Consider the following 27,973-nt stretch of genomic DNA (forward strand, 5'->3'; position numbering starts at 1 on the left):
CATTTGTTTCTCTTGTAGTCGTAGGAGGGGAAGCCGACCCCGGGGTAGGACACTGGTGAGGAGCTGCACTGACTGAGAGCTGGCGGAGAAGGACGTGCCAGGAGGAACCTGGAGGTTGATAAGCCCCCACACAGTGTTCTTGCTGGGTGATGAGGGTCTCCCCTGTGACCTGTCACGCCCCAGATGGGCTTCCTCTGGGTGGGGAAATGCTCTGTGTTACTTATCTCCAAATTAATGAAGGCAAGCATATTTTTTAATAGACACCTAAGAGGAGGGGCTTAATTTCATCTGTTTTTAACGGAACCTGGGAAATTAAAATGGATTACCTAGCCGTGGTTGGTTTTTAAACATCAGTGTTTTCAGGGCGGATCTAGGGGCTGCCATTCAAAGACATCTGGGCCAGGCTGGTTGGTCAGACCTGCACAGTGGACCCCAGTAGCAACACACACTCGCAGATGAAATTATTCCAACACCCGCTGGTGAGTGAGGAGCAAGACGAAGGTGTTGAGGAGACTCAGGCTGGGCGGCCTTCACCTTGCGACTGTGCGCTGAGCTGCTTCAGCCCGTGCCACGCTGTGGCGGCGGAGGCTGCGCAGAAGCTCATCACGTGAAGACACGGTGGGAGCTCTCCTCCACAAAGCGGCAGCGGCCTCGTCTCAGCTCCACAGCGGCGTTCCGTTTCACCGAGAACAGAGCTGGGGGTGTCTACATCCGATGGAGACGGGAGGCTGGTGCTTGGTAAAATACTTCTGTATTTTCAGGGTGAGAGAAACCGATGCGACTGCTTCATCCAGTTGTGCGGTGGGACCGAATCACGGCTCCCGGTGTCCGCGGCTGGGCAGGAGCCCGGAGCTTGCCCTCTGCAGGGTTCCTGTCTGGCTCGCGGGCGGGCCCTGGGCTGAGGGCAGTGTGCTCAAGGCTGTTGAGACAGAGGGGAATAGGAGGCCGCTGTGAAGAGATGCAGTGTGGAAGAGGAACTCATGTATTCTATCTCATTTCGGAGGTGAAGGGAGAGCGCCTGAGTGGAAATGATAGGGAACCTGCCTTTACAAGTGTCTCACAAACTTCACTCACGTCGTTTCATCTTGATTCCTCACAATCTGTGATGGGGTGCACAGCCCAGAAAACTCACACAGGCACTTCCTAAAAATCAGAACTGTCTGAACCCCCGCCCCTGGCGTGGTGCAGCCGCAAGCCTTGTAGTTCTAGATCTGCTCGGGCAGCGCCTGGGAGCCGTGTGCCGGCCGTGGCACAGACATCTGTGGTATAGACTTTACCCATCAGTGTCCGGACGTGGCTTGGGTATGGGGCAGGGCATGTGTGCCATGTGCTGTCTGTTCTTGGCCTGCACACATCCTCTGTTCCCCCTGCCTGGTGCCAGTTACTCATCTGAGACCCTTCTGTCAGGGAGCAGCAGCATGGGCACTGTGCCTCCGGCCTCACCGAGGGGGCCCCACGCCTCCGCCCTCACCGAGGGGGCCCCGCGTCCCCGCCCTCACCGACGGGGCACCGCGCCTCCGCCCTCACCGAGGGGGCACCGCGCCTCCATCCTCACCGAAGGGGTACCGCGCCTCTGTCCTCACCGAAGGGGTACCGCGCCTCTGTCCTCACTGAGGTGTTGGGACTGCCGTGGTTTATCCATGGTGCTTTCTACTCACCCTCTCCCCAGTCCCCCGTTTCAGCCCAGGCTGCCCCTCTCAGCCCGTGAGAATCAGTTGTGCTGCCTCTTCTATTCCGCATGTTCCGCATCACCAGAGTGGTAGTTTGAAATCGGCCGTGGGGAAGTATTTACACCAGGGAAATTAGTAGATGGGAGGACTCAGGACTTTTCAGAGAGCTGGTTGTTAGCCATTTACCAGCACACCACCAACCTATGCTGTCTATAAACCACCTTCTGCCAACCTGGAGTCCAGCTTAGCCTTCGTGTCAAAATGCACGAAGATGGGCAAGTCATCATTACTTTTTATTCTCACACACAAGTAACTTTAGAAAGGACCTAATTGTAAAATAAAATTTAAAAAAAATAAGAAATAAGGGTTTCCCGTCCCTCCCCCCCACCCCAAGGCCCATAGAAATGAAATTTTACTCTAAAAATGCAATAACTGGCCAGGTGCAATGGCTCATTCCTGTAATCCCAGCACTTTGGGAGACCGAGGCAGGTGGATCACTTGAAGCCAAGAGTTTGAGACCACCCTGGCCAACATGGTGAAACCCCATCTCTACTGAAAATACAAAAATTAGCCAGGCGTGGTGGTGCGTGCCTGTTATCCCAGCTACTCGAGAGGCTGAGGCAGGGGAATCGCATGAACCTGGGGGCAGGGGTTGCAGTGAGCCGAGATTGTGCCATTGCACTCCAGCCTGGGCAACAAACTAAAAATCTGTCTCAGGGAAAAAAAAAAAAAAAAAAAGCAGCACCTTGTACATCCTTCAAAACACACCATTTATTATGATCGTAGCATCTGTGAGTGTATATACATCTAAATGAGTCTTTTATGGGGGAAAAAAAAGTAGGCTGCTAATTACATTATTGTTAATTCCAGGATCTTTGATGGTAAAGTTGAGAATCACCGAAGTAAATAGTGTAAGCTCTTTTTTACTAAAACTACAAGATCCTGATGGAAAATTTATTTAGCCTCATACGTTTGTTATGGTTTCATTGTACTGAAAATTGTTATATTTGATTTTTTTAACAGATCAGGATCCTCATGACCAGCCAAAGAGAAGAAGAATTAGGAAGCATAAGTCAAAGAAAAAATTTAAAAATCCCAACAGTGTTCTTGTAGAACAAGCAGAATTAGAGAAACAGCAGAGTCTGTTACAGGAGAAACTTCAGCGACAGCACACAGATGGGCCCACGATAAGCAAAAATAAAAAAAGGAAACTGAAAAAGAAACAGCAAATTAAAAGGAAGAAAGCAGCCGGCTTGGCAACAAAGGCTGCTGGTGTCAGCTTCATGTACCAGCCGGAGGACAGCAGCAGTGAAGGGGAAGGCATGGGAGAGGCTGGTGAGCGGGGAGGTGCGGACACCAGCGAGGAAGACCCGACACCGGCCAGGGAGGAAGATGTAAAAGATGCCTGGGAGGAGGGAGGTGCGGACTCCTGGGAGGAAGACCCAACACCAGCCGGGGAGGAAGATGTAAAAGATGCCTGGGAAGAGGGAGGTGCGGACGCCAGCGAGGAAGACCCGACACCGGCCAGGGAGGAAGACATTAAAGACGCCGGGGAGGAGGGAGGTGCGGACTGCTGGGAGGAAGACCCGACACCGGCCGGGGAGGAGGAAGGTGCCGACGCCAGCGAGGAAGACCTGATACCGGCCGGGGAGGACGATGGTGCGGACGCCGGGGAGGAAGATGATACAGTTACCAATGAAAAGGCAGATAGTGTTCTAAATTTTTTGAAGTCAACACAGGAAATGTATTTTTATGACGGTATGTTTTTTACTGTTTTGCATAGAGACATCCACTTAAAAGTTTATTAAAAGAAAGAAATATAATGCTTAAATGTGAAAACATACATTAAAAATATTCAATGTAAATGGTTAGTTATAAGGCAAAGATCAGAGTATTTACGTGCTTTCCACTGATGATGTGGACGGGCACGTGCCCCTGGCATATCCAGAGAAGCAGTGTGGCGGCCGTGGCCTGCGCCAAGAACAGGCTGGCCCCGTGTCCTCCATGCCTCAGGTCAGGCTTTGGAGTGTGTGGGCATCCAGGCTGTTTTTCTAAACAAGAAATAAATCGAAATTAGAGGTTTTGATGAGCTGAGCTCACCTTCATAAGCAGACTGAGAGGTGAAGGAAACACAGCTTGCGCCTTTAGGACAGGTTTCATTTTCTCTTCCACGTAGAATGGATGTGTGATTTCTCAGCAAACATTTTTGTGCAGTTGTTTGTATTGACATAAGGAAAGTAAGCACAGGCTTAATGTCACAGATGGCTCTTGCTTACATCTGCACTCTGCTTTGTTGACAGCTGACCTAGGGACACGTGGTTGCCCCAGAACAAAGATGCTCACCAGGGGCTGGCTTCCTGGCTTTTTTCTCTTTAATTTTTTTTTAATACTTTTTAATTTTTGTGGGTATTTTTAATTTTTAATTTTGTGGGTAATGATGTTACCAGCAGGTTCAGGTTAATGTGGGTTTAGCAGATCCAGATTTAAGCAGGGCATTTGACAGTGTTGTTATGAACAAGATTAAGAAGTATCAGCTATGTAATAATTTGGGAATTAAGTAACTGATTTTTAACAGTGATGCAGAAGTACCATTTTTAATAGATTGATTTCAGTACGAAGAGCACTCGAGCCTCTTCCTCTTTAGCATGTTTCTCAGCAGATTATATTAACAAATTGGAAACACGTCCAGATGGCACATCAGGAAGACGTGGCTAAGACACTGCAAAGTGGAGTAGAATTCGGAAAGATCTCAGCAAACTTTCTATTCTGTGTGTGATCGAGCACCTTGGGGCAGACCAACAGTCATGCCAGGAGTAACCAAAAAGCCAGGCTGAGAAACACCTGTTGAAGGAATCAGCAAGCTCCTCAGGAAATCGGCTCATAGAAAGATGAAACTCCTGGAACCCGCACGGGGAGATTATCGTGGAGACATCTGCAGCCACTTGTCTTCAGGAATCTGCCAGTCCTGAGTGTGGGCGTTGGGTGAGGGTCTGGGGAAAGGACCTGGTGGAGCCCAGAGAGGCAGAAAAACCAGCCTCACAGGTTGAGAGACCAAAAGCAGAGCCTGGAGCCTGGTGAGCACGGACGTTAGAGCCGGGGCCGGTGGGCTCGGAGGTCGGAGCCGGGGGACCAGTGGGCTCAGAGGTCGGAGCCGGGGCGGGTGGGCTCGGAGGTCACAGCCGGGGCCGGTGGGCTCGGAGGTCGGAGAACAGAACTCAACACTCTGCATGGCTTCCCTTAGAGCCTTTGCCCAATTCTGAAGCTGTGAGTGGAAGATGAGAAGCCACAGAGAGCCTCCGAATAACGTAGGGGCCTCTTGGCCATCTTGAGGTGCTGATCAGATGAGGATTGGCCTGACTCTGGAGCCCAGCAGAGCAGGGCAGCCCAGAGGCAGACGACCCTGTCCCAAATGTGTGGCCACCCTGGAGTCAGCTCAGTCCCTGCACAGTCCAGGGGATCCACCTCTGCTCTGTCTGCCTGGCAGAGCAAAGGGTGAGACCTCTAGAAGAAAATATCGCCATCCTAGACCTCTGCAGTCTTTCCTATGCATTCAGCAACAGTTTACCAGGCATGCCACGAAACAGGACCACAGCACCGAAAACGAGAAAAAGAGCAGTAGAGCTGGAGCAAGAGATACTGGTGTTATCAGACAAGGAGCTTAAAGTAAGGGGGGAAAAAAATTGGAGCATTTTGCCAGGTAATTTGAATCTACTAAAATAATCAAATGGAAATTTTAGGCCCGAGAAATAAGGTAACAAAAATTCAGGCCTCAAAAGACAGGGAAACGGCAAATGGGGTTCGCCTAAAAGAGAATTAGTGACCGGGAAGACGGGTGAAAGAAAGTCTCCAGAATGCAGGGTGGAGAGAAAACAGATGGAAAACACAGGAAAGAGCCCAGCAGACCTGGAGCGGGAAGTCCGGTGTCTGCAACAGGCCCAGGTGGACAGGAGAGGACGGAGCAGGGGCGGGACAGAACGACATGACCGTTGGGAGTTTTACACAATTGTTACAGGACACAGAGTCACAGGTTGAAGAAGTCCTGCCACGTCCAAGCAGGGTTAATGCCGAAACCACCACAGGCGACCACGTTTTGCAGTGGAACTGCTGAGCAGCAGCCAGAGAAACAAGACCAGCCACCAGACTGAGGGGAAGTCAGGGGCTGGTTTTCAGTTCTCCTTGATTTCTTCTAAACAGCCACAGTCTGATTCTTTTTTTAAAACTATGTGACATAGAGAGCTTGGTTTCATTGTCTGGTTTATCCTGCTGCTGTTCATGGCCTTGAGTTGTGTGTTGGACAGGGAAGGCGTCTCACCAGACAGATGTGTATACGGGCCAGGGAAGGCGTCTCACCAGACAGATGTGTAGACGGGCCAGGGAAGGCATCTCACCAGACAGACGCGTGGACGGGCCAGGGAAGGCCTCTCACCAGACAGGCGGGTAGACGGGCCAGGGAAGGCGTCTCACCCAACAGACGCGTAGACAGGCCAGGGAAGGCGTCTCACCAGACAGGCGGGTAGACGGGCCAGGGAAGACGTCTCACCAGACAGATGTGTAGACGGGCCAGGGAAGGCGTCTCACCAGACAGACGCGTAGACGGGCCAGGGAAGGCGTCTCACCAGACAGACGCGTAGACGGGCCAGGGAAGGCGTCTCACCAGACAGACGCGTAGACGGGCCAGGGAAGGCGTCTCACCAGACAGACGCGTAGACGGGCCAGGGAAGGCGTCTCACCAGACAGGCGGGTAGACGGGCCAGGGAAGACGTCTCACCAGACAGATGTGTAGACGGGCCAGGGAAGGCGTCTCACCAGACAGACGCGTAGACGGGCCAGGGAAGGCGTCTCACCAGACAGGCGGGTAGACGGGCCAGGGAAGGCGTCTCACCAGACAGACGCGTAGACGGGCCAGGGAAGGCGTCTCACCAGACAGACGCGTAGACGGGCCAGGGAAGGCGTCTCACCAGACAGATGTGTAGACGGGCCAGGGAAGGCGTCTCACCAGACAGACGCGTGGACGGGCCAGGGAAGGCGTCTCACCAGACAGGCGGGTAGACGGGCCAGGGAAGGCGTCTCACCAGACAGGCGGGTAGACGGGCCAGGGAAGGCGTCTCACCCAACAGATGCGTAGACAGGCCAGGGAAGGCGTCTCACCAGACAGGCAGGTAGACGGGCCAGGGAAGGCGTCTCACCAGACAGACGTGTAGACGGGCCAGGGAAGGCATCTCACCAGACAGACGCGTGGACGGGCCAGGGAAGGCATCTCACCAGACAGACGTGTAGACGGGCCAGGGAAGGCGTCTCACCAGACAGGCGGGTAGACGGGCCAGGGAAGGCGTCTCACCAGACAGACGTGTGGATGGGCCAGGGAAGACGTCTCACCGGACAGGTGCGCAGACAGGCCCAGTTTCCACGGTCGTTCCTACAGTGGTGTTTGTACTGAGCTCTGTTCTGATTCTCTCTTCCGGTAGCTTCTCATCTCCCAGACATCTCGTTCTATGTGGAAGCGTAGGTTTGAGGCCTTCCTTAAGAGAGGAAAGCTTATCTTTGTAGAAATAAAAACAAAACTGTATTTCCAAGCAAAACTGACTTTATGTAGGTGTCTCCAGAGATGCAGCTTCAGCCGCCCTCGCCGATGCCGCTGAGGAACTGCTGGGCCATCTTGCGTCACACAGCGTGCCGCCCTCAGACGTGTCCATCCTGCACCACCTGAAAACACTGCTGCTTCTGCAAGATACTGAGAGATTGAAGCGCGCTCTGGAAATGTTCCCAGAACATTGCACGATGCCTCCTGGTAAGTACCGCACGATTTATTCAAGGTCTTGCTTAAGCTACTCTCATCGAGGTTTGCCTCTAAAAGACTCACATGCCACCAAAACAGCAATGAGCTGGAAAATATGACACTGCACATATGGCGTGGGAGAATGGAGTCCCACCGAGAAACAGGCTTCCTGCATCTCTGCTTGATACAAAAATATTTCACATAATATATGCAGAAACGCATGTGCAGTCTGAGTTTCCAGACTTGGGAGCTGTCAACTCTTGGAGCCAAAGTTTCCTAAGTTTCAATAGAAGTGAATTCATTTCTTCCTCTTTTCCTTCTCCGCTACTAGTGTGGTAGATGGTAAATTTTTGCTGGCTTCCAACTGTCTGGTACCTTATTGAACCCGTGACGTGGTGATGATGACTTATTTTCCACCACATTCACCGGGCATCCTTTTCATGCAAACTGTTGTGTGCTGGGGCGGCTGTGCTCATGTCTTCCCAATGCCATGTGTGGTGACACAAGCTGTGGTGAGGGTATTCAGGCCACAGAAACCGGCAAATGCTGAAAATCTGAAGTCCAGGCTGTTGAGCCATTCACCTGCACACCACTGAGTGCAGAGCAGCACACCTGGCCCAGGGCCAGTGTGTGGCACCCGTCCCAGAAAAGGAGTCTGCAGATTTCGTGGAGGGAGTTTCAAAGTAAGTGTCGGGGGTGGTTTCTGTGCTTGGAAACCCCCAGGGTTGCTGAGGGGTCAAGCCCAGCATGTTAGAGAAGCCAGATAACGAGCAGCATTACATCACCGTGGTGTGACGACGCCGTGGCACAGGTGCAGGGAGCCGGGGGCTGCAGGAACCATCGGCGTGCAGAGCATGTGGGTGCCTGAGGAGCTGCCTTTATGCAGAACGCCCTCCTCCGTCGAGGAGGTGTTGGCTGTGTGTTGCCCTGCATGGTGCTCTGGGCTGTGGAGCCTGTCACTGAGGAAGCTTGGCAGGGACCCCACCCTGGGGCACTCGCTCCCTGGCTGAGGAGCTGGAAAAGAAGGACAAGAAGCCAGATACACGGTGAGATGCGTCGTAGAGCTCCAGGTAGATCCTGGAGATGAGGCTGTGGAGGAGTGGGAAGAGGAGGTGTTTTTGCAGCCAAGTGCACCTGCGCTGAGGTGGGTGAACCCGTGTGTTTGGGGAGCTGCCAGGAGCCCGGTGGCTGGACCAGGGGATGGATGTGAGTCGCAGAAGGTGCAGAAGGTGGAGAGGTGACAGGGCCAGGCACATGGGAGGAGCCTGGTGGCTGGACCAGGGGATGCGGGTGACAGGGCCAGGTGCATTGAGTGAGTCTCAGAAGGGGGAGAGGTGACAGGACCAGGCACATGGGACCCTGGGCATGTGCGGCCTTGTGGGCTTCTACGCAGAGACAGGAGGTTCCTGGAGGCTGTGAGGCTTCTGGGCTATTATCTTGAGGCTGGATGGAGGGCATGGAGAATGGAGACCAGGTGGGTGCTGCTGAGGACCTGCTGAGAGGGGCCTGCAGCATGGACCGAGGTGCAGCCACGGCTTAGGCAGCTGTAGCCGACGTCCGGGTGGACTGTGGAGGTAGAACCAGTGGGAGCTGCCGAGTGGCCGGCGAGGCACTGGGAGGACCAGGTCACTGCGAGGAGGAGGAGGAGCTCCCAGAAGGATCGGGTTTGAGGTGAGAGCACTGCCCGGAGCATAGTGCTGGGTGGCTATGCAGGCGCCAGTCAGACCTCGGGTTCTGAGGCTCAAGAGGGCCGTGGGGCCCAGAGTGCAGGGAGGAGAGAGATCAGGGACAGTGAGTACAGACGCCCACCAGGAGCGTGGCCAGGGGTCATGAGAAGCGACACTGGAGGAGGACGCAGGGCCCACGGGCGACAGTGGAGGAGAGGGGAGGAGCCCCACGGGGAAGGTGGCACCTGTGTGTGCAAGAGAGGGCGGCATTGGCCCCAGGCCGGCATCTCTGTTTCTGGTTGGTCGTCAGGCCTCTTACAGCAAGTACTTAACAAACTTAGATTTCCATAATAAGATTTATCTCAAACCGCAAAAAAGCCAATTTTATTATGTTAAACTGGTAGGAGATTTTTATGAGAGATGAAAGTAAGCAATTTTAAATTTTTAATTTTTTAAATTTGTGTTCTGTTTCTCACACTTGAGGCTTTTCTGTCATGCACCAAAAGAGTTTTGGCAATTCTTTTTTGCATCAGAAGAATTTAGCAGAACCCCCAATATTAAAACAATTGGTTTCTTATATTAAACTCATCGGACAGGTTTTGTATACACACACATTTACGTCAAGCCACTGATAGAACTAAACTGTGTGTAGGAATCTGTTTTCTCTAAGAAAGGATTCCTTTGAGTTCTGTAGGATATGTGCTTACGGTTTTCTACGTCAAGCTATTTTATGAAATAAAATTGTATAAACAATGAAGCTTCGTTTTCACACATTGTATTTGTTTAATGCAGACTTGGCATATAGTTTTTGAAATTAAGGGTTTTTTCCATAATACTAGCTTAGGAATTTAATTAGTCACTGTGTCTCTCACCTCCATAGGATGAGCACAGAAATCACATTTTAAAAGCAGGTGTGGGTGTTTTCCGCCGATCGTGTCTCCTCTCCCGCTTCTCTGGCTCAGCAGTTACTTTTCCTCAGTCGTGGGGGCTGCGTTCAGCTGGGATGCCAGCGTCAGGGCGAAGCTCCCCCGCGTCTGTGACGTTTTGTTACACACGCTCCCCATCAGTAGTAGCCGCCATTCCTTGAGTGTTCTCGCACATGCACTGAGAAGGGCTGGGGATTGTCACCCTCCTCTAACCCTCCGTGAGGGAATTAGATTTTTATCATCCCGACTGTTGGGGATTTCCAGAGCTCAGGCAATTTGCCCCTGGGCGGGATGGACCCCGCCTGGGCGGGGAGCATGGATGGGCTTCTGTGGTCTGTAGCTTGGCTCTCTGTGGTTGGAAACTTCAGAAGCAGCAGATTCTAGGTACAGCATTTGGTGCCCTGACAAGTTGTAAAACCTGACTTTGGGGAGAGCCCTCACTGGCAGCCAGTGTCCTGCCGTGAGCCCGGTGAGCACAGACGTTAGAGCCGGGGCCGGCGGGCTCAGAGGTCAGACCCTGGGGACCGGCGGGCTCAGAGGTCGGAGCCGGGGCTGGCGGGCTCAGAGGTCAGACCTGGGGACCGGCGGGCTCAGAGGTCAGAGCCACAGCACCCCCTGTGCAAGCCCTGAGGGTTGTGGTAACATCAGGGGTGATTGTGGTGTCGCGATGTGGTGTCTCGGCTGCCTTTGGCTGGTGCTGCCGCAGCCCTGGTTTCACAACGTGGGCACCACGTGGTCCTATGTTGTCTCATGGCTCCACTTCTGAATTTTTTCTACTTGTTCACCTTTGACATAAACTTCTATTTCCTTTTCATTTCAGTTTGTATGTGGGTTTTCTTTCAGGTCTGATTTTAAGCCTGTAATATTGCACTGTAACGTTTTGAAGTGCAGGTGTAATACAGCCAGTGAACCAAGGGTTCATGCCCCAGTGAAATACAAATATTCATAACTGAGCCAGTGTGTTGCCATACGGATTACATAATGTGTGATTAGCAGGTGTAATGTGTCACTTTCAACATCGGTTTTATGCCAGAGTTGCATTTTATTAGATTATTTGGGAGTTCACTTTGGGCCCAAAGGCTCATGTCTACATAATAATAACTTACAATTTTTCTTTTTGTCTTTGTTTTATTTTTTGTTTATTTCTGTTTTTTGCTTTCCAGACCATGCCAGAGTAATCTCAGCTTTCTTTAGTTACTGGATCACACATATCCTCCCTGAGAAGAGCAGTGACTAAAATGGAGTATCTCTTTAAGAAGAGCTCCTCTTTAATAAAAAACATGAAAGACAAATGTGAAATGGGCCTAGAGTTAGTTCTCTGGGAACTCGAAAGACGTTTCTGCTGTATTATTTATTCACGTGTTGTTTCTGATGGGCAAGGTGCCATCTGAGGCTTCGGATGAGAAATTGGGGTAAAATGGAAATTTTTCACCGATTTGCAATTATATATGTCTTGAATTACTACATAAAACGTGATTCTGTTTTTCTAATTATTGTAAAAATTGAAAATGGACATTCTGTTAAACTATCATTTGAAGCTCATATATTTTTATGAAGTTTTGAATCACCTTGTATCTGAAAGTCTCTGTTTTAAGAAAGCTTTCTGGGCATTAAAATGTTCTAGTTTAGTCTGATTACAGTTGAATTTCTTTTTTTCTCTTCTCTACTTTGTGAATCATATCAAGTACCTGTTTTTCCTGTTTGACTTTCTTTTTTGTCGTAGAAGCAGTCATCAGTTCTTGGTATTACTAAGTTTTAAAAGCATCAGTCAGGCCCGGCGCGGTGGCTCAAGCCTGTAATCCCAGCACTTTGGGAGGCCGAGGCGGGCAGATCATCGAGGTCAGGAGATGGAGACCATCCTGGCTAACACGGTGAAACCCCGTCTCTACTAAAAATACAAAAAAGTAGCCGGGCGAGGTGGCGGCGCCTGTGGTCCCAGCTACTCGGGAGGCTGAGGCAGGAGAATGGCGGGAACCCGGGGGACGGAGCTTGCAGAAGCCGAGATGGCGCCGCTCACTCCAGCCTGGGCGGCAGAGCAAGACTCTGTCTCAAAAAAAAAAAAAGCATCAGTCAATTGGTACAACATTTGTGAGGGCAGTGGGCAGTGCCTCTGTCTATGAAGAGTTTTATTGCGGTGAAACATACATAAAACTCCATTTTCGTCATTTTTAGGTGCATAATTCAGGGTACCACATGCATTTGCCGTGCTCTGCCGGGACCACCACGCTCGTCCTGTTTGTGGTGAGAGCAACCCTCTGTGCCTTCCAGAACCCGCGTGTGCCCTGTCCCGCCTGTGAGCTTCCAGGACCCGCGTGTGCCCTGTCCCGCCTGTGAGCTTCCAGGACCCGCGTGTGCCCTGTCCCGCCTGTGAGCATCCGTGTCCCAGGCGCTGTGTGGTGCTCGTCTCCCTTCCTCTGGGGCGTGGAACTGCAGGGTCACCTGATGCTGGCGACATTCTGAGGGGCTGCCATGCAGGCTGCTGGGCCCCTCACACCCCCAGTGCTGATCAGGGCCATTCTGACGGGTGGAGGTGGCGGCTCGGGGGTTGCTGTCCACTTCTGTCTTTGCAGAACATCAGCCCAGACCACCCCTGCCCAAAGCTGATGCTCAGGTGGGCAGCGTGGAGGGAGGGGAAGGAAGCCCTGACATCCCCCCTGCCCCGTGTCCTGCCAGTTCCCTCCAGGCCTCTAAGAGACGTCTCTTCCGCAAGCTGGAACCTTCTGGAAGCAGGTGAAACAGGGATGTTTCTGGCGCTGGAGACGGTCCCCGGGGATCTGGTGGTCATGCAGTATCCCCAGCGTGATGCATGTTGCAGGCCCCGGAGCACAGGCGTGTGGCAGTGGACGCCACTGTTCCCAGCGTCGCCCGAGGACAGGACGCAGGCCGCTCCAGACAGGGCGTTCCCGGGAGGCCACACGTGAGGCAGGAGCTGCAGGTGCTGCTGCTCCACCGTCTTTCGGCCTCAGGGGAGCCGTGGTCATCCGCAGGGCGCCCTGCCCAGCCCTGCCCTCCCTTCTCTTCCCCTAACTCGGAAGTCACTGTGAGGCGTGGGAGTGGCCAGGAGCCCCTTGTCCCATGGTAAGAACCTGTGCTGAAGCGACACCAAGCCAGACTCCTGCCTCCACCGAGAACCTCCATGGCCTTGTGGAACCTGGGCTCTCAGAGGCACCAGCCTGCAAACCTCCCGTTTAAATGCTTTTTTTTTTTTGAGATGGAGTCTCACTCTTGTTGCCTAGGCTGGAATGCAGTGGCACCATCTCGGCTCACTGCAACCTCCACCTCCCAGGTTCAAGCAATTCTCCTGCCTCAGCCTCCCGAGTAGCTGGGATTACAGGCATGCGCCACCACACGCAGCTAATTTTGTATTTTTTATTTCTAGAGATGGGATTTCTCCATGTTGGTCAGGCTGGTCTTGAACTCCCGACTTCAGGTGATCCACCCGCCTCAGCCTCCCAAAGTGCTGGATTACTGGCGTGAGCCACTGTGCCTAGCCTAAATGCTTCTTAATTAATAGCACATGCTTTGCAAATATGAAAATAAATTCAATATTGGCAAATTCATAATTTTACTATTCTTAACGTCCCACTTGTGTCTTTTAATGATGAACCATCTCCACCTCCTCCATCCCCTGCAAGTGAATGCGCCATTGTGGGGAGGCGGTGGGGAATGTGTCAGCCTTTTCCTGCGTTCCACGGAATCACTGTAGTTTCCACGGAATCCCCTGTAGGTGCCACGGAATCCCTGTGGATACCACGGAATCCCTGTAGGTTCCAGAGAATCCCTATGGGTGCCACGGAATTCCCTGTAGGTGCCATGGAATCCCTGTGGATACCACGGAATCCCTGTAGGTTCCAGAGAATCCCTATGGGTGCCACGGAATCCCTGCCAGTGCAGGGGGCAGTGGGGAATGTGTCGGCCTTTTCCTGCATTCCACAGAATCCCTGTAGGTTCCACGGAATCAGCTGTAGGTGCCACAGAATCCCTGTGGACGCCACGGAATCCCCGTATGTGCCTCTGAACCCCCTGTAGGTGCCACGGAATCCCTGTGGATGCCACGGAATCCCCGTATGTGCCACTGGACCCCCTGTGGGTTCCACGGAATCCCCTGTAGGTGCCACGGAATCCCCGTATGTGCCACTGAACCCCCTGTAGGTGCCACGGAATCCCTGTAGGTTCCAGAGAATCCCTATGGGTGCCACGGAATCCCTGCCAGTGCAGGGGGCGGTGGGGAATGTGTCAGCCTTTTCCTGTGTTCCACAGAATCCCTGTAGACTCACTTCTTGCTTCTGTGATCCTGTGGGGCTTTACTTTGTGAAACCTCCTGCATTCACTTTCCTGACCCTGAGAATATTGAGGAACAGGGGTACAGGGGAGCAGGTAGAAGTTTAGGGTTAATTCGTTTTGTGTATCATTCTGATTCCAAAAGGGAAAATGCATCTTCTACAAAACAAAAGCAAATCTTGTCTCTAATATGCCAGCATAGATATGATAATCTGTTTATTCCACTGAGTTTGAAGTTAGATAATAATTAAATCAATTTATCTTCTACAATAGTGCAAAATATTCATTCAGTTCATGTAATTTATTTTCTGTAAACCATGTCAGTTAAGACAGGCAGAGAAGGAAGCACTCAGGAGCATGAGGAATTGTCATCAGGTTGCTAATATTAAGACAGTTGTGCCTAGAAGGAAAAAAAGCACAGAATTTCTGAGCCCGTCAATACTGCCTGCACCCTGGGACCTCCGCCTGTGTCTGCAGAGCCTGAGAAGAGAGGGCTTGCACGAGCCCGTCGCCAATTTGCTTTCCAGGCCCAGCTGCCGCCCGGCTCCAGGGCAGAACTGTGGTGGGTTCGGGAAACTCCAGGGCCCACAGGGTCGGTTCTGGGCTTTGTCTCTCTCTGCAGCGCTTGCCCCGAGCGCTGTCCAGGTGACGTATCCTCTCATCCAGGGCTCTTCAGAGAATCGCAGGAATGGGTTGCACCCCCTCCCACATAAGAAGCATGCCTCCGGCTGCCTCACACCAGTGTTGGGTACAGCTTTGAAGGGGTCAGAAATTCCTCAAAACCTATTCAACAGGGTATTGTGGTGCAGTGAGTTCCCCACCAGGCTACTTAGGCCTTTGTCCACTGCCTGAACCCTGAAGGCTGAGCAGCGAGCCAAGGTCACTGCCCGGTGGAGGAGCAGACATCCCAGTAACCTGGAGCCAGCCCGAGAACTGTCCAGGAGCTGGGGTAGGAGCAGAGGCATCCCCAGGACCTGGAGCCAGCAACCGCCCAGGAGAGCAGTCCCATCGCTCGTGGTCAGCAGCAAGCCAGGGAACCCACGCAGAAGCAGCTCGGAAGCTGCGGGGCTTAGTGCTGTCCTGTGGCTGTCCAGGCAGGCTGTGTCCCAGCCATTCTTTGATCTCTTGCTCCCTCCCAGTTTGGGCCGGGGATGGAGGAAACTGAATTCTAAAATTTTTATCGTAACAAGTATTAACTAATTTTATTCTTCTGTATAACAAACGACCACAGGCACAGTGGCTTGAAACGACACCATTTGCCGCCTCACAGTGTCTGTACAGGGTGGGGATTCGGTGTAGCCATGTGGGGACCTCTCTGTGGACCCACGGGCCGCCAGCAAAATGCTGTTCCTGTGACCACAGGACAGAGGCTCCGTGTCCTTGCCGGCTGACACTGTGGCCGCTGCCACTCCTCGAGGCCCCAAGTCCCAGCCCTGTGGCCCCTCCAACCTGGCAGCCAACCTCAGGGTGGCAGAAGAACCCTCTGGTATGGAGAACCTCTTTTTAAAGCTCGCATTTGACTCCATCAGGCCTGCCCGGGTAATCTGCCTGGGCAGATTACCCAGGAGGGGCAGGTGACAGGGCCAGGCTAGGCTCTCCTGTCCCTGTGTTGAGGGTGGGTGAGGAAGTCCAGGAACCGCAGTCCAGCTGCAGTCCCAGCCCTGGGAGCCAAAGACGGGCCCAGCCAGAGGCCACTTGGGCACGAAGAAGGGTAGCAGCAGCTGGAGCTAAGAATGGCCTCTAGAAAGGGGCTATGCCAGCCACTCTCTCAAACGTGGTCTATGGGGATGGGTTGGGGCCCTCCTGGATGCCCGCCTTACATTTGGACATTAAAGACAAAGGAAACGCCCGCCAGTCAAACCACCTCTGCCATTCTTCCTCTTCCGGGAGTGGCTGGGTTGAAGGCAGTGCTTGCGTTCGTGACCCTTTCTCTACGTCTGATTTGTCACAGATCCAACAGCATCTGGGATCTTCCTCTGAAAATCCCTCTCATTATCGCAAGGAATTCCTGCATATTACTCAGTCCTTTAATTTAATGTGGCATGGCATTTTTATCATTCTAGCCTCCACCCTCACTCCTAATGAAAAAGGGCGCACCTGGTGTTCAGCTGAAACCCATGAGGATGAACTCCATAATCAAGCCCCTGTACAAAATCCAGTGGCCGATGATGCCATTCCCCGCAGAGACCCAGACTGGATTTACCATCAGGGAGACTGGCAGAGTCTGCACTGACGGAGCAGGAGTGTCGCCATCTTAGACAAGCATCACCACTGTAAGTTCTTGTTTAGAAACTGCCTAAATCCAGTCCCAAAACATCAGCCTAATGGCTAATGTCAGCATGACCTTAAACCACAAATGAAACCTCTGACCAGAGATGTGCCAACCCCGAGATAACCTCCCCTCCGACCAGAGACATTCCAATCCTGCAATAAGACTGTCCTCCACACAGAAACATTCCTAGCCTGTGATAAGCTGCCCCTCCTGGAACTCTTAAATACCCTTAGTCTCTAAGAGAAAAGGCTCCTGACTGAAATTGGGCAGAAGCCCCTCTCTGGTTTATTCTCCAAAATAAACCTGTCTTAGACTGTTGAGCTGCTTTTCGTGTTTCTTTCTTCTTTCTTCAACTCTTGCAATATCTATCACCATTCTTGTTATGGTTTCCTATTCCACATTGCAACCAGCCTTTAAGAAACTACAGTTTGTTGAGTTTTGCTGTTGTATAAAAAAAATCCGTATTTATTTGAGAAAGCTATTAACATACTCCCCTCTTTCCCATTCTATTAAACGTTTGCTAATAGTAAAATTGTTTGCTATTAAAAATTATTTTTCACTAAAATGCATTATTTAACATACAAGGAGTGTATTGTTTATCTTAAATGAATTAATCCATAATGTTTAAGTTTCTGCTTTGGCTTCTAGGCTGGAGCGTGCTGGGGGGCTCCCCGGGGGGATCTTCAGAGCAAGGGGGTCCTGAGGCCAGAAGTCTGGGAACCACTGCTGTGCACCGTTTGGCACAACACTAGCCAAGGCCCTTTGCAGAAATGTTCATCCCAGACCTGCAGCAGGAAAGATACAGCGTGAGTGGGGATGTCCTCTATTTCCAGAGGCAAGTAAGCCCCAAACTTTGACACTTGTCAGAGTGACAGGGTCCCAGGGGCGAGCTCTGGCTGATTTCAGCCTCAATGCAAACAAGGTCATTAATGGAGGGCAGCGCATTACAAAGGGCAGCGTAATCCATGGTTTGTGGTCCATAGCACCAGAGGCAGGTGGGGAAGGTCAGGAGGAGAAAGCTCTACTTCTCACAAAAAAGTAGGGCAAACAGAGAGATGACAGAATTAGAAAAATGTTCATCGTCCGCAAGGGAATAATAACCAAACCCAACAAGGATGATCCAGATGCTGAAATCACTGGGTCAGATATTTTGGGGAAGGGGAGAGTCCTGAAGCCTCACCTTACCCCACAGGTGACTTGTGGATTTCTAAGGGGAGGAGCAGCTTTGCAAGGGGGATCCAGCCACTGGCACTGAGCACCCGGACGGGAGACTCTTAGGAGAAAACAGAAAAAGGAACCAGGGGAGTTTAGAAGATGCCATGGGGATGAGGGGCATGTCCCTTGAGGACCGTGCCAGCAGCGAGGCCATTCGGAGAGGACTTGAGAATGGCTGTGGTCACGGTCAGTTCAGGCCTGGTGGGCAGCTCTACAGCCTGATTTGGGGGAGTCTTCAGGCCATGAGTCTGCAGGCACAGAGACAGCCCTGTGTGTCATCTGTGGAGGCTGAAGAGGGTGCCCCTGGTGTCCACCTGGGCAGGGGGAGGGACCTGTTGGGATCAGGTGTAACTGTGAGAACAGCACAGTGGATGGGTGGTCTCTGCACCTGCGCGCGTGGAGGGGAAAGTAAGACAGGACAGGATGTGTCACGAAAAACATTGTCATGAGTTTAAAACGAGGCACGTACAACAATAGAAATCCTGCAAGAATGTATTTAAATAATACACTCTACTGTGTGTGACTGTGCATGAGAGACGAGTGGAATGGGAGTGGGGCACAGAGGAAAGAAGGAAGGAGTGCCGAGGACAGAATGGATGCAGATAAGGAGCGAGCAAGCCGGAGAAAAGGCCACGCATGCCCCCAGAACGATCCCCCGTGATGAAGGTTGCTGCGTGATCCACTCGGCCCCTGGGTCCCAGGAACTGACCACAGCAAAGAAGAAAGGAGGAGCTCCTGCGAGGGCAGGTGCCGGTGCACCATCGTCCAGACCACGAGACCCACACGTAGGTAAGAAGGTAAGTCTGTGTGAGAGCAGGACAAATGAAAACAAGTGAGACTCCTGTTACCTACGGTCCTGGGTGTGCTGACGTACAGAATTCCTCTCTGCAGGCTTAATACTATGTGCCGTGTTGGATTTGCTTACAACCTGCCTGTGGCATGAGGGCGTCTGAAAGAGAATTTTAGAATAAGTTGGACAGTGTCTGTCTCCTATCTAGAGACGGCCAAGTCCTTGCTGTTAGAAAGACTCAGGTGAAGCTGAAGAACAAAATCAAACGCGGCTATTCTTCCTAGTCCCGTGGGGCGTGACCTGGTGTGGGCTCGGCCTGAGGCCCCGTCGTGCATCAGGGCTCCGCGGAGACCACTTGGGGTTGGTTTTCCTTTTTGTTGTTCTCCACAGCTTTCTGCGGTGAGTTGGGCTGAAGGGAATTTGTTACTAAAGATAATCAAAGTGCTCAAGTGAGCACCAGGGCGCAACTCCCCAGGGGGCTGGCGTCCAGCCCGAGATGATTTGGTCACTGCGAGCAAAGCCGTTGTGACACGCTGTCTCCAGCTCGGCAGTTGTTCCCACCCCAGGTCCCCGCTGGGGGCACAGCAGCCACGGGGGGTCCTCTCCTGGGGCAGACCCATGGTGTATCCACCTGCACTGACACCACGGGCACCACTGCCCGCCCCTTGCAGCAACGGGGACACTGGTGTCGGCCCAAGTCCTTGTGGGGACGTCTCTGTGGCAGCCTTGGGGGGGTGTCACTGTGGTGGCCTCGGGAATGTCACCTAAGCCATCTCTGGTAGCTGGTGGGAGGTTCCTTTCCATCTTTCCCTTCAGTGTGTGTCTTTACCTAGTTGCCAATACGGATCCATAATTTTTGAATTTATTTAAAAGTGTAGTCAACATTGTTTGATGTGTAACATCCATATAGAAACATACATAAACCATAATGTCACACCTCCTGGAATTCTCACAAAATGCCGAGACCCCTGTAACCCACACCCGGAACGGGAAACAGCCCTCCCCAGCATCGCAGCCCCTCGAGGAGGCCCCCCCAACTCCGCCCCTCCAGTCACTCCAGGTTTTCTCTTACCAAGCTTCTGAAGGAGCTTCCTGGCCGTCCATCCTGACGGCAGCACAATATGCTAATAAGTTAACGGACCTCAATTAACTTAGCTATTCCTTTATTTGTGAACTGTTACGTTGCCTTAGGATGAACAGGGTTTTAAAGTCTTTGGTGTATTTTGCATTATTTTCTTATTTAGATTGAAAGAACTGGGGCTTTTGAGGCAAAGTCTACTACACTTAAAAAATACATGTTTATTGTGATAAAATACACATACTGTAAAATTTACATTTTAAAATGTAGAGTTCGTAAACCTAAACTCTGTCCCCATTAGACAGGAACTCCGCACCTGGCAGCCACCGACCATCCTACTTTCTGTCTCTGTGGCTCCGACTCCTCGGGGACCTCTCCTCGGTGCCACCCCCAAGGATTCGTCCTTCTGTGACCAGCTTATTTCACTCAGCATAACATTCTCAGCGTTCCTCGTGTTACAGCCTGTGTCGACTCCCCTCCTTTTTAAGGCTGAATCATATTCCATTTGTTAAAAGAAACACTTCAACTGAATTAAATTTAAAGGAGTTTAATTGAGCAATGAATGATTCATGAATCGGGCAGCACCAGCATCACCGCAGATTCCGAGAGACTCCAGGGATGCCTCATGGTCAGAACAAATATACAGACAAAAAAAAGGGGGGGAAGTGATGTATAAAAATCGGCAGAGAGGTACAGAACGGCTGCATTGGTTCCAGGTTGGCGTTTGCCTTATTGAAACAGTTTGAACACTCGGCAGTCTATGCGTGGTTGACGTATGGCTGCTGGGATTGGTCAAGACTTGGCCACTGTCACAGGCACAGACTCCTGAATTAGGTTTTCAGTCCTGTCTGCTATTAAGGTGGGTTACAGTTCGTCCACAAGGACTCAAATGTAGACGTCCTGGCATCCTTCGCCGGCCATATTTAGTTCGCGTTAGCACATTGCACTGTTTGTTCATTTGCATCATCTGTAGATGGACATGGTGCTGCTTTTGCCTTTTGGCTGTTGAATAATGTTGCTCCGGACGTGGGTGTACAAGCACCTGCTGAGTGCCAGCTTTCAAGGTCGGGGTTTATGCCCAGAAGTGGAAATGCTGGATCATATAGTAATTAAATTTGGGTTTCGTTTTCTGAGGAACTTTCACACCGTCTTCCACAACAGCTGCACCGTTTTTCATTCCCAGCAACAGCACACGAGGGTGCTCGTACCTCCTCATCCTCCCCAGCACTTATTTCTGGTTTGTGACAGTATATGATAATCATCCCGATGGTTATGAAGCAGCACCTCGTGGTTTAGATTTGCATTTCCGTGCTGATGAGTGGTGTCAGACGTCTTTTTGTGTGCCTGTTGACCTTTGTATATCTTCTTAGGAGAAATGTCCATTCCAGTCCCGTGCCCACTTTTGGGTTTTGTTTACCACGGCTTTTATAAACCAGTTCTACATCACATGAGCTGTGTGTCCCTGGTCTCTCCAAGTAGCTTACATTCTCTGAGCCCGAGGCATCTCCTAGGAATGAAGATGCCCTGTAAGCTCAACACCATTATTCATGCCTAAGACAACTAACACCAATTCCCCAGCTTTTGAGTGACCATAGGAATTATCACCAGAACACGACACTTTGGAAAGTGAATGAGTTGGGATTAATAATTATGCCGGAACAGCAGGTGTGAGCCAGAACCATCCCAGGCAGAACCATCGTGGTCACTTTATGTGATATCAACTCCACTCCGTTCCTGTTTGGATTTCCCCACTGTCCCCAGCGCGTCTTTCCCACCAGCAGCCAACAACAGTCGGGCTCTGCATTTGGTTGCGGGCCTGTGTTGTCTCATTGATCTCTGTCCGCTGCTTCCCTAAAGGTGGTGACTGATGGGGCCAGGCCACAGTCTTGCTCTTATGGAAAGGATTCTCCCTCCATCACGTAACCTTTCCTTCTGCCAGCTGCGTTTCCTGCCACCGGAAGTAAGGTCTGCAGGCGTCGGATTCAGAGGCATGTGGGTGCAGGGTGAGCTCAGGGAAGGCGTCGGTGGGTGGCATGGAGCACCAGGGCAATCCCTTGTCTGAAGAGGTGACTGCAGAGCCGTCACTGGTAAACCCATGCGGAGATGCCTCAGCGCCCGCAGACGCTCTGCCTCCAGGTCCCCAAGGCCTCGGCAACTGTCAACGGCCTTTTCCTAAATCAGTGCCTTCATCTGGGTTGCACAATAGTCGAACTAATTTTACCATTCCTGCCACATTTATTACCAAGCATTCTGTGAAAAAGGTATTTTCTCATCAAGAGGAGATGAAACAGTTTCTCTTAAGCAAGGAGGAACTGCTGACGTCAATCCCTCTCCTCACTGATTTCCGAGTAAAGAGTTGACAATGATGTCGTAGTGGCCGCTGAAGGGAAGCGAGATGCCCTGCCCCTCCCACTGCATTTCAGCCTCTCTCCCCTCACTCTTCTCCCCCAACCCTGCCTGCCCCTCCCTCTCCATCTCAGCCTCTCTCTCCCCTCACTCCTCTCCCCCAACCCTGCCTGCCCCTCTCTCTCTGGCTCTCCTGTCCCCGCCCCCAGCTCTCTGGCTCTCTCCCTAATCCCCCTTCCCACTTCGTGGACTCCCAGGGAGCCCCTCTGGGCTGGCTCGTGCATCTTCTCCACCTGCCCCATTGCCAAGGGCACTTTCTTGCTCTGAAGGCCCCGAAGCCCCAGGCTCACCTGAAACTTTCCGTGCCCCAGAGCTGGGGTCAGCTGCTTCTCCAAGGAGCCCTGGGATGATTGTTTAAAGACAGATTTCAAAATTAGAATCAGTATTTTCAAAATCCCTTTCCCTCTTTTCCCACTCCCCCCCACCCCAGGGCCTCACAGCATCAGGCAGGTTTAGGAGATGAGGACCCTGTCAGCCCAGCGCCACTTCTCTTCCCAACCCTGGACTAACAACTTAAGCTGGACCAGACGTGAACTTAAGCCCAAAACAACTGACATTGACTTGCAGCGTCTGATTCAACTTAACTGGAATGCGGTATCCCTGTTGGCCTGAATCTAGACATGGCAAGTGTGTGCGATAAGCCAGGGACTGTGGTTCCCCAACAACGCATCTTCCTGAAACCACTGAACCCGTGCAAGACTGGAGCTCTACCGTGCACGAACGAGGGCTGTTCTGCGTGGCTTCGTTGATTAACATCTGCTGTCATTTGTAAACTGTTTACACACCGCCGTGGCGACAGGACCCCAGATCTATCTCCCAGTCACACTCTCCTGGGCTCTCCTGGGATTTCACGTGGACCTTTCACCACGAATCGGTGAAGCCTCCTGCGGTGGCCGCGGCCCCTTGCTCTCCTCTCGCTTTGCAAGGTCAGGTCTGGGCTCTGCAGGCCTCGGAGCCCACAGCAGAAGAGACCGTTTTACCAGCACGCGCTGCGGGGCGGCTGCACCTCCTCAGGGTCAGGGTGGCCTGAACTTGCGTCCCGCGCCTCACGTCCTCCTCCTCTCCCGCCGTTCGGCTCGGCGCCGGCTCTGGAATCTGAGCGCGCTGGCACGGTTCCGTTGGCACGGTGCCTCCCTGGCCGGCTGCCTGGCTGCTTCCCTCTCCGTGCCTGGGGCCGGCCTCGGGGGCACCTGCAGTCACGGGGCGGCTGCTGCTGGGAGCTCAAGCCCATTTCATTCTCACTTTAGGAGGTGCCCATGTCCTGCCGAGGACGGTAACTGATGAAAAGCGATGAGGCGACAAGGGCCGCCCTTTCAGTGGCATCCGTGAGTCAGGTGTCAGCCCCCAGGGCAGGAAAAGGAGAGCCCGCTCTGCCTGCATTCTCTCCTGAGGCCGTCACTAAAGCTGGAACAGGGAGGCCCGGTGTGGACAGGGCCGCGGAGCCAGACCCCGGGACACAGCGCTGACTCGGCCTGGCGGAGGCCGGCATCGTCCTTGGCAGCACTGAGGGGGAAGCAGCTCCCTCCCGCGCAGAGAGGAACACGGGCTCCACGCCGAGCCGCACACTCAACACACGTTCAGCTCTGCGCACTCCCGGCATGGAGCGAGCACCAAGACCACAGCCTGCCAGCCTCGTTCTTCTGAACGTGCCCCAAAGCCAAGCACGGGACGTGCAGGTCACACGCAGCGAGGGAGGCCGCCCCGTGGCCAGGTCACTCAGCAGGGAGGCCCCACGTGGCCCAGGTCACTCAGCAGGGAGTCCCCACGTGGCCCAGGTCACTCAGCAGGGAGGCCCCACGTGGCCAGGTCACTCAGCAGGGAGACCCCACGTGGCCCAGGTCACTCAGCAGGGAGGCCCCACGTGGCCCAGGTCACTCAGCAGGGAGGCCCCACGTGGCCCAGGTCACTCAGCAGGGAGACCCCACGTGGCCCAGGTCACTCAGCAGGGAGACCCCACGTGGCCCAGGTCACTCAGCAGGGAGACCCCACGTGGCCAGGTCACTCAGCAAGGAGACCCCACGTGGCCAGGTCACTCGGCAGGGAGGCCCCGCGTGGCCCAGGTCACTCGGCAGGGAGACCCCGCGTGGCCCAGGTCACTCGGCAGGGAGACCCCGCGTGGCCCAGGTCACTCGGCAGGGAGGCCCCACGTGGCCCAGGTCACTCAGCAGGGAGACCCCATGTGGCCAGGTCACTCAGCAGGGAGACCCCACGTGGCCAGGTCACTCGGCAGGGAGGCCCCGCGTGGCCCAGGTCACTCGGCAGGGAGGCCCCATGTGGCCAGATCACATGGGGTCACTCAGCAGGGAGACCCCATGTGGCCAGGTCACTCAGCAGGGAGGCCCCACGTGGTCCAGGTCACTCAGCAGGGAGGCCCCACGTGGCCAGGTCACTCAGCAGGGAGACCCCCACGTGGCCCAGGTCACTCAGCAGGGAGGCCCCATGTGGCCAGGTCACTCAGCAGGGAGACCCCACATGGCCCAGGTCACTCAGCAGGGAGGCCCCACGTGGCCCAGGTCACTCAGCAGGGAGGCCGCCACGTGGCCCAGGTCACTCAGCAGGGAGGCTGCCACATGGCCCAGGTCACTCAGCAGGGAGGCTGCCCCCGCCTGGCCCAGGTCACTGGGCAGGGAGGCCCCACGTGGCCCAGGTCACTCAGCAGGGAGGCCACCACGTGGCCCAGATCACTCAGCAGGGAGGCCGCCCTCGCCTGGCCCAGGTCACTCAGCAGGGAGGCTGCCACATGGCCCGGGTTACTCAGCAGGGAGGCCGCCCCTGCCTGGCCTGGTCCTGGGGTGCTCAGGCCCCGCCGCCCTGGGTGTCGGATGTTGCAGCTGCCGCCTTCCCCCTGAGGCCCAGCACCCGCTTCCCCAGGCCTAGTCCTATCACGTCTCCTCCCAACCTGGGGCCACCGCTCCTCCCGGCCCTGACACCGATTCCTGGAAAGCTCGTGCTGGCGCCCAGCTGTCAGCTCACCTGCTCTGATGAGCCGTCCGCCCTGTGCAGCTGCTCTGTCTTCGTGTGGACGGTTAGCACCGGGACTCATGGTCACGCTGCTCGGCCAGGGGCCACAGAGCCTTGGAGCCCCGTCTTCCCGCTCCTGCCTCCTGAGGGGATTGCTTCATGATCTGAGCCCACCTTCCTGCGGGAAGAGCTCAGAGCAGCCCGCGCTTGGCACCCCTTCCCCCCACCCTCGGGAGAGGTGCGGTCCTGACATCTGACAAAGGTGACAGCAGGGCTCATCTCTCCCCTGTGGACCCTCCCCCCAGGGCCAGGGGCTCTGAGCATTTCCACGATGCACAGGATATACCCACCCTGGAATTCTCTGTGCTTGACCTTGAGGACGGCACAGAATAAAAGAAAGCCCCGCTCTTAGCCAAGAAGCCAGTTTACCACACTCCGAGCGTAAAACCCCTTTTGCAAACTCTATTCTTGTTGTTTTCAGGGTGAAATGCAAAGAAATAGGTATGTGTTATTTTAACTAAATACTTGGTTATTCTAAAGACAGCTCCACTGGCACAGATATGCCGTCTCTTGCTCTCCCTGGATGCTGGTAGATGCTGGTGGACGAGAGGAAAGCCTGGCCTCAGGTTCCTGCCCCCCATGTCTAAATTCATCCAGGCAATAAAGTGCATCTGTGTCTGTACAGGCAGTAACTCAGATCAGCCCTTCCACAGTGGCACACGGTTCCACAGAAAATCCTGTTATCAATAATAGCATCTGAATGAATTTGGGAAATCACCCTGCTGAGTGTAACATATTTGCACTAGTATGCAAATACCCTTGAACACACCCGTTGGAACTAATCCACTCAAAACTATGCAGAGATTATAGGCAGGAAAATGTCCTGGGTATAGATTTATGGGAAATGACAGAACTGCTCTCCATTTTTGCCTTCAGAAAATTAGATTCCCAGTATTATATATTTGAATCTACTATCATTATGCAATTGTTAAATTTCCTTTTTAATTTTCATCTCTGAAATGTGGCTTTTGCCCAGTCATCAAAATATAAAATAACTGTTTCAATCACTTGCAAAGGAGCTTTCTTTCCAGTATTTTCAAAATGCAAAACATGGAAGTATGATTTGTTGTTCTGCATTTAAGATGCACTTTGGCAGTGGTGGGGCCAGGCCGGTGGCCACAGGGCTGCCCCATGTTCACACGGAGTTCACACGGAGTGCACGCTGGAGCGAAGCAGAGAACCGAACCAGCAGGTTCCTTCCTGGCTTCGTACTTGGGATTAAAAACCCCTTTTGTTCAGATGTCTGCTGTACTTTTTTTTTGCTTTTGTTTTCCTCTGGTGACCTCGGCCACAGGCAGCTGTGTGATTTGTGTCCAGTTTGGGACACGACTGTGTGAGCCCCACAGGCCCCAGCACCTCCCCTACTGTGACCTGGAGTCAGCGTCCTTGCCGTGGGCCTGACGTGTGGATGTGAGTGGTTTCCATTAAAGTGCACAGGACGATGGTGAGAGTCCATGCTGGGCTGCTGTCACGATACCCGAGACGGGTTCATCCGTAAAGAAAAGAAATGTATTTCCCATAGTTCTGGGTGCTGGGAAGTCCACTGTGAAGGGGCTGACGTTCTGGGGAGGGGACGCATTCAGGCCACAGCAGCCTTCAGGTGAGCAGGGTTGTGCTTTTCGCTGTCTCTGGTCTCTTCACAGCCTGTTTCTAAGATGCACATATGTTTTGCTGTCTGTGCCCCTCACAGTGGATTCTAGCTGCTGTCTGACCTGCCGTCGTTTGCATCGGCCACACTGTACGTTTCCATCGCTGTGGCAGAAACTGATTGTCCCCATGTCCATTCCGCCCTCCTCCGTTCACTGAGGTGGTGAGTTTTAACTTGCAGGTGCGCACGGCATATAACTGTTCTGGCCAGTGAGGTCCTCAGGGAAAGCAAAGGCTGCAACTTTCAGGCCAGGCCCTTATGAAAAATCTGTCTACCCATCTCCCATCCCTCCTCCCATCTACCCGTCTCCCATCCCTCCTCCCATCTACCCGTCTCCCATCCCTCCTCCCATCTACCCGTCTCCCATCCCTCCTCCCATCTACCCATCTCCCATCCCTCCTCCCATCTACCCGTCTCCCATCCCTCCTCCCATGTCCCCGTCTCCCATCCCTCCTCCCATCTACCCGTCTCCCATCCCTCCTCCCATGTCCCCGTCTCCCATCCCTCCTCCCATCTACCCGTCTCCCATCCCTCCTCCCATCTACCCGTCTCCCATCCCTCCTCCCATCTACCCGTCTCCCATCCCTCCTCCCATGTCCCCGTCCCCGTCTCCCATCCCTCCTCCCATGTCCCCGTCTCCCATCCCTCCTCCCATGTCCCCGTCTCCCATCCCTCCTCCCATGTACCCGTCTCCCATCCCTCCTCCCATCTACCCGTCTCCGATCCCTCCTCCCAGGAGCCGGAGTGCTGTGACGTGGCTGTAGGGAACCAGCTTCAGCCTCAGGGAGAGACCGTCTGCCAGCAGTAGAGCAGGACTGAAAGACTCAGAGTCCAGCTGGCCCCGTGGGCAGGGCCCCGTCTCCCCTGAACCTGTTACCCCACAAATGCTGCTCCCCTGATGATGACACTCCCTGATAGCACAGAGAAGTCCTGGGAGCAGCCATAGGATGTCACCTTGGGAGACGGTGGGGAGCGTTTCTGGGGCTCATCCAGGAGAGGGGGCCGGCCCGACCCCATGGGGGCTGCCAGACAGCTTCCTGGGTCGCCTGGACCCATTCACCAAGGGTCCATTTGTTTGTACTTTCCCTCCTAGCAGACCCACTGTGCTATCTGCTGCCTTCCCAGTGTTACTCACTGTTTCCTTTTCAAATTGCAAGTCCTTTTAAAATAAAAATAATCATTTATTTTCAAATTGCAAGTCCTTTTTAAATTATCCTACACAC

The 27,973-nt window shown here is 53.3% G+C and overlaps 1 protein-coding gene across 3 annotated transcripts in view; it reads left to right on the forward strand.

The window, feature by feature from the left end:
- The window catches only part of ERICH1 (glutamate rich 1), a 107,595-nt gene that overhangs the window by 48,610 nt on the left and 31,012 nt on the right, over window positions 1-27,973 (forward strand). The window contains exons 4-7 of one of the 3 annotated variants that reach the window (XM_050800203.1): window positions 2,694-3,089; window positions 3,162-3,428; window positions 7,264-7,458; window positions 11,203-11,667. In XM_050800203.1, the coding sequence (XP_050656160.1) occupies window positions 2,694-3,089; window positions 3,162-3,428; window positions 7,264-7,458; window positions 11,203-11,276 (932 nt within the window). In that variant the 3' untranslated portion in view covers window positions 11,277-11,667. Of the gene's footprint in view, window positions 1-2,693; window positions 3,429-7,263; window positions 7,459-11,202; window positions 11,668-27,973 lie in introns of those variants that run through there. The other 2 variants (XM_050800202.1, XM_050800201.1) reach the window with 2 other exon arrangements.

This window comes from Macaca thibetana, chromosome 8 (genome assembly GCF_024542745.1).
Source record: "Macaca thibetana thibetana isolate TM-01 chromosome 8, ASM2454274v1, whole genome shotgun sequence".
NCBI lineage: Eukaryota > Metazoa > Chordata > Mammalia > Primates > Cercopithecidae > Macaca > Macaca thibetana.